A 10,756-nucleotide genomic window follows, 5' to 3' on the forward strand; every position below is an offset into this window, starting at 1 on the left:
GGGGGGGTCACCATTTTCCCCGGAACAGGCCCCAAATGATTTCTAAACGGGTTTATTAAGCTGAAAAAGTTGCCAAGTTCCCCTTTAATGCTCTGTCAATAGAGTCTAGATAGAGGTTATAGCAGGCATTTAGCAAAAATAAAATAAAGCAAATGGTGTAAAACCCTCCGCTCGGCTTAGAGTCCTTAGTAGGTAAAAGGACCATGCTTGAGTCTAATTACACTACTTATGTCATTAAGTGTGCATGACAACAATTTTCCAAAAGATTTATCTGCCAGGAAGAACTCTTCAGTGTGAATCACAGTTATTAGAGGAAAATTTGAATTTCTGATTTTCCCAATTGATTGGATTGATCCCCTGAACATATGTCTAATCTTCGTTTAGCAATCATAACTAGGCATGGCAGGCTTTGGAATTCCCTGCATGTTTAAAGGTGTACAAATGGCTACAGTACGAATACGAGGTACACAAACTGTGTGTTTCTCTTTTCTAATGTAAGCTGCAAATGTTAGCATGACACCACAGATATCAGATTAAAGGCAAAGTTACCTATGGTGGTAACTAATATACAACTAACCAGATCAATTAACTTCTTGTGTGTTGCTGCAGTAGAAAAATTGCAATTGCACTGATGCTTTGTAGCGATGATGCAAGTTATTGTAAATATCTTAAGTTAATAACATTTTAATTATTAGTTAAAGCTCCCACAAACAACCAATCAACCAGGTAACATTCGCCTTGTTGGTCTGGCAGCTGATTTCTAAATGGATTAAAACACAACTTTTGCAATATTTTATATATGTAAAATATATTTTGTTTATAATATAATTGTGAATAATCAGCTCGTTATGCAATAATAAGCCCATGCCATGGAGAAACTGTGTAACCAAATGAGTCTCCACCAATACTGTGTATTGTTAAAAACACATAATAAAACACAAATGTCAACACCTTTTGACCAGTCAGCATGACTATTATAACAGCAACATGACTAGCTGATTATATTGCTGTGTGGAGGAACCGATTAGCATTGCTATGTAAATAACAGTTAAAAACATGTTTGTCAGACTGCTGTAGTACAAAATCTCTCTTTTTCCTTCCAGCTCCGTTAGTCCTCCACACTGTAGGCCTACATTATATTATAAAACAGGACAGATTTTTGTTGAAATGTAGCTGGTGTCAGGTTTTAAAACCTGACACGTTCCATCTCCAGTTTGGACAGAAAGTTAAAAGAAAAAATTACAGAGTCGGAACACTTCCTTTTTACTGAAACACAAGTCAATGAACTGCATATGTACCGCATAAGAACAGAAAGCCTAACAGGTATTGCAACAGTAGAAAGGAGGACAGGTCTTAGTGAACAGTAAATTTCCATAAACTGTTGAGATAATCAAATGTTCCTGTTGGTCAATGTGACCTACAATTTGTTGTGACATTTGAGATAAGATCACTTGTGTTACATACTGTGAGTAAACAGCCTGACCAGGCAAACAGCTGGATTACTGCTATCAGATAGTAGGTGCAGCTAATCAAATGGTGAACACATGTCACCTACAACTTTACTGGTTTTCTAAAACACATCGAATCAAATATACAAGCTGGGCTGTTATACTAACATACAATACTGAATGACATAATGGTGTGCAATTAAACAGAGGATATCTGAGAAGGTCACAGTTATTGACAAGCTTTCTAAATGCTCAATTAATTTGTTATTTGTAGGTATTCAGTTCTCCCAATGGCTTTCCTCCCACTGTTTGTTAATGATTTATTGTCTGTGAGGCCTGAACATGAAAGCTCTACCTGACAGGAATCACGTTTAAGATGCATAACTGCAGCAAACGAAACAGTGTTTTTAATGTCGTGTCATTGCAGGAGGGGTGCACAAAAACTGTATATGTTCTAGAAGTGACGTCTTTGTTCCTCATCACCCACAATGACCTCGACATTGATTGCTCAACAGGTAACCCTTCCCAGTCCACTTCACTGCACTACATGAATCCCTACCAGCTGAACGCCTACGCTATGGCCCTGAAGGCTGTAGGGGAGATCATTCAGGACTACGACAGTGACAAGATGTTCCCCGCACTGGGCTTTGGAGCCAAACTGCCCCCTGATGGACGGGTGTCACATGAGTTTCCACTGGTGAAGTGAACCTTTCTTTATTTCATCAGTTCAATTACATTTTTATCAAAGTTTGATTCTGGATGTTGGAAATAAAAAGCATGACTATTTCATACTTTTTATTTCCAACTTCCAGAATCACACTTGCATGACCTGGTTATAAGAAACAAGTAAATGATGTCTGATGAAACCAGTGTACTGTGATGAAGTAGTCTTGGTGTTTCTTTATTTGATAAGTGCATTAACAAAACCCATGAAATTTATTTGTTTTCCCTATTTCTGCCCTTTTCAGAATGGAAACATGGAAAATCCGTACTGCAATGGTATTGAGGGCATCTTAGAGGCATACCACCAGAGTCTGAAGACAGTGCAGCTGTACGGTCCAACTAACTTCGCTCCTGTGGTGAACCATGTTGCCAGGTGAGAGAACAATGCAGCTGGTGAACAGCTTCTAGGGCAAAAATATGCTCTATGAATAAATGTGATAACTTTCAACATACTCTAAGACTGCATAAAACTATGTATTTGTCAGGTTTATTACTGTCAGACACATACTAAAGAGTCTTGCAAAATCTATTTTCACCTGTGCTCGCATGAATATGAATTGGTCTAAAGCAGGAATACAATAATTCAAAGCACAAGTTTGGATTTTATATTGTGATTGTTTGGACTTTTGTTTCATTCCCATGGACGTTCTTTTTAACTTTTTTCTGCTAATGATTCATCATAATCTTTACATTATTCATGCTTCCATTCAAAGACAATAAACACAATGATAAAAACGGTGAGACCTCCAGAGATTTTCACAAACATATTAGTGTTTATACGCAGACTAGGATGCATTGTTCAATGCTTTTCCAACAGATGTACTGATGATATAATTGATCTTTTTATCATCAGCAATTCAGAATTGAAAGAACTGTGGTTTTGTGCCACAATGTTAACAAACAGATTATAATGATCTTCTATAAGATTCCAGCTATCAGAATTACACTTGTGCCAACATTTCTGACTGCTGGCCTCAGTTGGCTTTGATTTGCTGTGCTGTACCACTTTCCTGAGCGGCTACATTGACAATATCTGTCCTCCAAGACACAACAAACAGGATATAACATGCCTGAACGTAAATTCAGATTGGCTGACAGCTTTCAAAAGAGCGGCGGATTTAGCTGATGGAACAAATGACAAAACACATACAAACTGTGATATGATCTATGTGGATTCTGGTGCCCTCGACATTCACCTCCACCTCTCACTCTCACTGCTTCCCTCATGGTTTTATTTGTTGAGCCATATCCAAACAATTCTCCATTTGATTACGCCAGTGCTCTGTTGTAATTAAAAATGTCATTCTGATAAAAAATGGACTTTTCACACGGCGGCAGGGAGCCATAGCTGTAAGAATGCACAACCAGTATTGGTGTTTAGCATTTGAATAGGTGAACTCAAGTAGGAAGAGATTTTAACAAAAGGTGTTAATCTGTGAATCAAACAGTGTAAACCAGCTTTGCTTTAAACTTGATTGTTTGGACTGATTAATCAATGTGTATTTGTTAAGCATTTTAATGGTGGTTTATCTGAGTATCTGAGGTACAGCAATGACAAAGAACATTTTTATTGAATGTGCCTGTGGTGCATGATAAGACTTGTATTGTCATGGATTTATTCTCTACATCAATGTTTCGATCATATGTTATAATGTAGAGATTATACAGCATCCTCTCATCTTTGTCTACATCTGTGTGTGTGTGTGTGTGTGTGTGTATGCAGGTATGCGGCTGCTGTACAGGACGGCTCTCAGTACTTTGTGCTCCTCATCATAACAGACGGCGTCATTTCCGACATGGCCCAGACGAAAGAGGCCATTGTAAATGTAAGAATGGGAAAATGGGGAGGCACAGTGCTTTATTGTAATATATATAAAGATATATATGTCCAGTTTCATCTGAGATGAATTAGAAGAAAATGCCTTTGAGGTGAATTGTGCTGTGAAATAAATGGTTTAAAGCAATAGTTCATCTATTTTTCAAAATACCCAATTAATCATTTAGTCAACTAAAAGTAAAGACATAATGAAAAAGGCCTATCATAATTTCTTAAAGTGAAAGGTGACAGATGTAACATATTGGTTTTGTTTGATGAGCAGTCTAATACCAAAAGATACAGTAGTTTATAATGATATTTATAAAAGCAGAAAATCCTCACATTTGAGAAGCTGATATCAGTAAATTATTTGCTTGATCTACAGCATTAATTAAACAGTTAGTTGTTTATTTATATTAATGTCAATTAACTGTCAGTCAGCATTTGTTTCAACACTAGTAATGGATACTGTGTCTCTGATTGGCTCTAGCATTCCCTCTCAAACAAACATATGTAACCCAGTTCATTGTGGTTGTCATTCTGATTCAAACACACCATGTGACAGCAGCAATTCTGCAATGTGTCAAGAAAAAGAACTGGCATAATGGCTTCACATAACTGACATTTTTGTGCTGTAATTGCTGGTTTCAAAACTTTTGGAGTGCGTCTGAAGATCAATATATAGACTAATGATTTACCTGAAAACTACACCAAAGTAGCTCAACACCCAGGTAATGTTTTTATTCTGAAGAATGAACAGATGCTGTGAATGACCCATTAAAATTGTAGTGAACATATTTATGAAATTCAGCATCTGAAAAGATGTTACTGCCTCAGTAAATAAAGAACCACATTGTGCTTTATTCCTCTGAGCTTTCCCCCAGAACTTGTCCTTTTTTTCTCCCAGCTTTAAATAGCAGATGGCTGCCTTGCTTTCCTTTCCTCTTCCTTGTTCTCTTCCTCTTTTCTCCCCTCCTCCTCCTCAGCCCGCTGCAGGCACAGAACACCCAGCAGACTGGATTTAAAGGGAATTTGCGACTGTTAGTCAAAACATTAGAACAGCCACACCTTCCTTTTAAGATCTTGCCTGCTGCTCTATCTCACTGCCTCCACTCTGACTGTCTACTGATGCTTGCCGCTTCCACTGCTTTTCCTTTTACTCCCCACGGATCCTGGGCAAGGGAGGACACACTGCTGAGGTTATATAAGTCTTTCCTCATACTTATTCATGCTGGAAGATATCTTCAAGAAAGAGCGAGAAATCAAGTGAGAGGAAGCCCAAACTCTCTGTATGTTGAGTATGAACATCTGGAGCAAGTTTGCATTTGTGCATGGAAGTGTTTTTTTGTGTGTTTCGGTGATATAGACCATGTGATGAACAACGGAGGTTTATCAGTCATAGCAGAATCTGCTATACTACATAAACCCATCTGTCAATCACTCAGCTTCCCCGTCCTCTGCTCATAACTTGGGTCCCTCTGCTGCCTCCTCTTTCCCTCTGTGGAGCCGTGAGACTCCCCCGCTCGCAAATACAAAGACTTTTGCTGTCTCTCTCCATTTCTTTCCCTCTCAAAGATCTAAATCTCTTTGTCTTCATCTGCTCTCTCCATTCGCCTGTCACCGTATTCAGTCTGTAAGAAAATCATCCGCTGCCTTTGATTTCTTTCCTTTCTCATCTTCTACTTGTTATCAGTCAGTGCTTTGTGCTTTATCTCTGTATCAGTGCCAGGACCCACCAAAAGTACTTCACTTCTCAGCCATTTTACCTTCATTCATACTTTGTATCGGATGCAGGACTTGGTTATGTAAGAGGTAATGGGATACCTAGTGGAACCAAGAAAACAAAAAAACATCTCAATATACACAACAGCAACAAGTACAGTCTTCTACTTGACTAGAACAGGCTACATAGTCTCGATCTGTATTAACTATTCACTGTTCTCAAAAAATTATATTATTATTATTATTATTTTATTGGTAATAGTTCTGTATATGTTTGTCATGATCTTGACATGATTCTACCTTTTCACTCACTTTCAGTTAATATACAACCATTGCAAAGCCCTGTCCCCTTAGTTGCTGTTGCCACACCTACATCAAGCACAGATGCATTTTAGTGATAATGGTGGCAGTTATCTTTTAATAAATAAGGCTTCAAACACTCATTTCAGACAGTAGAAGTTTTTCATTTTTAACTGTAAATCATCAGTTTTGCCGGCTGAAATAACAACTGTTGTTGCCAGATTTTATCAGTTGTAGTGTGCGAGGGAATTAAGCTCCATGAGTTGGCTGAAAATGCCATCTTCTTGACAGTTACATGATATTGTCCAAAAAGACTGAGGCTAAAGTTGCATCTCCCAGCTAAAAAGTCAGTATTGTGGCTAGGGAGTGTTAACTTTTTAAAAGCCAAGATCTGGACCAAACCGCAAACATTAGTTTAAACTCTGACAGCGTCCAAAAACCGGCTCCCACACAGTGGGAAAAAACGATTGCCTGGATGTGCTAGTTTTTGTTTTTTTTAAGTAACCTCGGCCTTAAAACTGTATGGAGGTAACATTAGTAAGCTAGTTAGGGCATGCTACAGATTCTGTTTTTTACACTTTTGCTCTTGCATGTTAGATTATTAATGACATTTATTTAAATCATAAAGGAGCTCATAAAGGAGCCGCATTTAAAACAGTAGCCATATCTTCTCACTAAACAATAGTGAGTCACTTCACTAATGCAGGGCCCTGTGTACATGTGTGACTAAATACAGTCTTTTAATTGGCAATTACTGCCTAAGGAAGGTTGTTACCTCTGTGGGTTTTTTCGTTGCTTGTGCTGTTAATAAGCAGGATATCTAAATTTGTGTGGAAAATTAGGCTATGGAATAAGAAATGATGTGTAATTTGAAGCTGTCCCTTTTCTTTATATTTATTTGGCAGATGCTCTAGTTGATTTTTTTTAATTAATTCATATTCATAACAAATCTAAAGAACTTCAGGCTGTCTCTGCAGAGGTATGTGCTCTTTGAGTGATTTCTTCTTGTAACATTAATTTGATTAAACTTATTCAAGATCAAAGTTAGTAGTAAAATTATTCAAGCAGTGCCAGTAAAGAAACCAAAGCTAATAGAGATCAACAACGTATTCTGAAATGTCAAAATATTTTATTTACATGAAACTTTATGTCCTTTTCAACACAGTTCAGTCTGTCAACATGTGAAAGACAGAGGACTGTATATGACCACAGCTGAGTATTCCTGATGCTGTGGACTATTCTGGATGTGCCATTCATAATGCCAGTTAACAGTTCATATCTGCACTCAGTGGTAGCTGTGTCCTTAATCTGCTGCCCTAAGTTTCTCTCTGAGCTGAGCTCTGAGACAGCCAATGAGAGATTGTCTAGTGACTCAGGTGAGCCCTGTGCTGACAGGACACCTCACAAAACATGCATCCATGAACCTGTTTGTGTGTGTGGGCAGAGCCACATACACAAGAACATACACATGCCCATCAAAGCATGCATATAAATGACATTTGGATTTAAGCAGCACATCCAAAGTGAGTTGCTGGAGTAATGAGTGTTGATTGACACTTTGTTTTATTGTCTCATTACACTGGATCTTGGCTGCCAGTCAGGGTGACAGGAGGATGGTAAAAGTGGGGCATGGTGAATTGCCAGGTTATTTTTGGTGGCATTTGATGTTCTGATGTGTGTGCATGTCATCGGCTACGCACACAAGCATGTATGTCTGTAAGTGTGAGTGTGTGTGCATGTGCGTGGGAGGACAGGCACTGACAGGAGTTGTGTTGAACACTGATAATCGCGCTGCTGTGCTGCAGCTGAGGTGGTGTCGACAGAAAGTGCTCTCAACCCCGTGGCAAAAGAGGTTGCCTGATTTCCTCAATATTTTGACTTTTCCCAGAGATAAAACTGCACTTGTTATAACTGCTTTGTGAAAATATATGACTGCAGAAAACTCATTGCACACAATAGCAGGTTCTGCATTGAGCATTTATGTTGCCATCTATCTGGAAATTACAACAACAGACACTCACATGGTCAGAGTGCAATGCAGTCACTGTCACTCAAGCAGCATGTAAAGAAAATCACATATATTACAGCCAAATACTGTACTGAGAATAAAAAAAGATGTTTTGGTTGGATTATTAACTGTTTAAAGTAAAAGATGTACAGCAACATACAGTGTGTAATCATATGGGTAACAAGGGCTGGTTTGGTAAGAACTGATATCGATGTATATCTTTATATAGCAAACATATGCAAAGCCTCACAAAGCCACTAGCAAGGCTGTAGATTGTTGTTAAAATTAAATTTTCTCTGAATTCTTCTTCTTCATTTGCAGAATTCTTGGCTAATAACAAAATGGCAGGAACATATCATCATAATTACTTCGAAAGCCAATATACCATAATATCAAAATATTTCCCATCCCCCCTTGCTTTTGTTTAGAGACAGTAAACCACAGTACAGGAACAGCTGACTTGAGGTGTAGCTTGGGAGTGGCAGGGCGGGTGACTGAGGATGGTCGCTGTACTGACTGATGTTAGCACCTTCTCCCTCTCCTTCCTCTCCCAGCTCACAAATGCCACCATGCCACACCTGCCATTATAGACCTTATCGAGGTGTCTGCCAACAGATGTATCACTTTTTTTCACCCTCCGTGTGAATAGATGTCCTTTTAGCCTTAACCAGCTTCCATCAGAGTTTACCTGTATAATGTCAAACACGCTTCTTTTTGCAGGTCGGCATTTTGTCAATCCAGGCTGGGAATTCTGGGGATAAAATAAAAAAAGATGATTGCTTTTTTTAGCTATCAAAAACAGCTTTAGCGCTGATACTACCTGTTGGGTCAGTATCTTTGGGGATGCTGTTAGTGTTGTCAGAGTTTAATCTCCACTCCCAAGCCTGATAACTAGCATTCAGTGGGCAAACACAAATTGTCATCCCAAGATAAGAGCCAGAGAGCATTCATACAACAGAAAATTGGATTCAGGGACATAAAACATCTAGGATAAGGAAAACAGTGACAAAAAATGTCCCTGTTTCCCCGGTTTCTCTGACTTCCTAACATTTCAAACTCAAACTCTTTTTCTCTCTAGAGTCCTTGTATTACTTAAAGGTCATTCAGGTAGTTAAAGGGTGAGACAGAACATTAATGTGGTTGTAACCTACGTGGGTGAGCATATAACTGCTATATTGTCTGATATACAGTAATGAGCGCTACAGGTCAGTGGTGATGTGGATAGGCTTCTCTCCTCTCTCTGAATAAAATAAATGTGTACATGTGTATGTTGTTTCTTAAGAAAAAAAATGTTGTTTCACTTGACTTCTGTTTTTTATTTCTCTGCAGGGTGCCAAGCTTCCCATGTCCATCATCATAGTTGGAGTGGGTCAGGCGGAGTTTGATGGTACGGTGACTTTAGTTTTTAACTGCTGCATTACTGAATGATTATAATATTCTGGTTATTTAATACAAGAGGTAATAGTAAAGAAAACGTCTTCTAAAACTTCAGCAGTGTCAAGTCAGTTAAGCAGATAAAAACATGAGCTAAGAATTGACATTTTAATTCAGACAACTCACAGTCTATTACAGTCAGCGCTAACCTCTCTGGCACCAATTCAGAGAAATACCCGAGAGAAAATGACTGTACAAACTCATTTGAGTCCGTAGAGAAGGGAATGCGTAGGTGGATGCAAGCATAATTGAAGAAGAAATGGCTGAGGTTAATTGCTGGGTTTGCAGTGTTTAGTGCAGATGATGCTAAATTGCACAGAGGCTACAATAAAGAACTTATTAGTTGATTAGACATGCAATAAAGACAGATTACAGCTGTACGGCTCCGCTCCCGTTTAGTGATGCTAAAGCATCAAATATATGGAATTAATATGATTTATGATAACCAAACCTTTACATCAGTTGTGTATCAGCCTTGCGTTTATCCTAAAGGCAGCTGTCCTTGCTTCGTTCTCACACTTTGTTTGTGTGTGTGTGTGTGTGTGTGTGTGTGCATGCATGTGTGTGAACTTGTATCTTCCAGCTATGGTAGAGCTGGATGGTGATGACATCAGGATCTCATCCCGGGGGAAACTGGCAGAGAGAGACATTGTTCAGGTGACTGCACTTCAAAGCACGAAAGAAACTTTTGACTGTTTTCACTGCAGATATCGAGACTAGCAGCCATGTCCAGATAACAGACAATACTGTTAATAAATATTTATCAAGATTGGGCTTATTTCAGTCTTTCGCCACAAGATACGGATCACTATTTATAGACGCCACTGATTTACACAGTAAGTACTGTGTCATATTTTTACATTTGTGTTATATTCATACTGTTACCTCAGTTCTGCTGGGACATTAAAATGTCTGTTTCTGACAAAACACCATCTGTTGGCACTGACAACTTTAACAGTGTGTTGTGTGGTTCTGTGAATTTCCATGAAGAGAATTACACTAAAAACGTTTGATATTACTCTATGAAACCCTATGTGTCTTATTCACAGAAGTGCTAAGATGTTTCAATCGACTCAGCGTCTTTCTGTTTCTGTAGTGTCAAAACTCAAGAGTTAAGTGGCTGAATAGTGCGCAAAAGATGGTGTGCAGGGTTTTCCAAAGTTGTATGTGCACATACACCGATCAGCCATAACATGAGCACTGATAGTGAAGTGGATAACACTGATTATCTGGTTATCATGGCACCTGTCAGTAAGTGGGATCAGGCAGCAAGAAAACATTTTGCCCTCAAAGTTGATGTGTTAG

General features: G+C 38.7%; 1 protein-coding gene across 4 annotated transcripts in view; it reads left to right on the forward strand.

Annotated features, from left to right (window-relative positions):
• Positions 1 to 10,756, forward strand: part of cpne5b (copine Vb) — a 122,568-nt gene that overhangs the window by 107,477 nt on the left and 4,335 nt on the right. For all 4 annotated transcript variants that reach the window (XM_035661138.1, XM_035661141.1, XM_035661140.1 and 1 more), the window contains 5 exons: positions 1,964 to 2,145; positions 2,417 to 2,544; positions 3,895 to 3,997; positions 9,347 to 9,404; positions 10,035 to 10,108. In XM_035661138.1, coding sequence (XP_035517031.1) covers positions 1,964 to 2,145; positions 2,417 to 2,544; positions 3,895 to 3,997; positions 9,347 to 9,404; positions 10,035 to 10,108 — 545 coding nt within the window. The remainder of the gene's footprint in view (positions 1 to 1,963; positions 2,146 to 2,416; positions 2,545 to 3,894; positions 3,998 to 9,346; positions 9,405 to 10,034; positions 10,109 to 10,756) is intronic.

Source organism: Morone saxatilis, unplaced genomic scaffold, assembly GCF_004916995.1.
Source record: "Morone saxatilis isolate NCDOM2014 unplaced genomic scaffold, NCSU_SB_2.0 Contig18, whole genome shotgun sequence".
NCBI classification, from domain to species: domain Eukaryota; kingdom Metazoa; phylum Chordata; class Actinopteri; family Moronidae; genus Morone; species Morone saxatilis.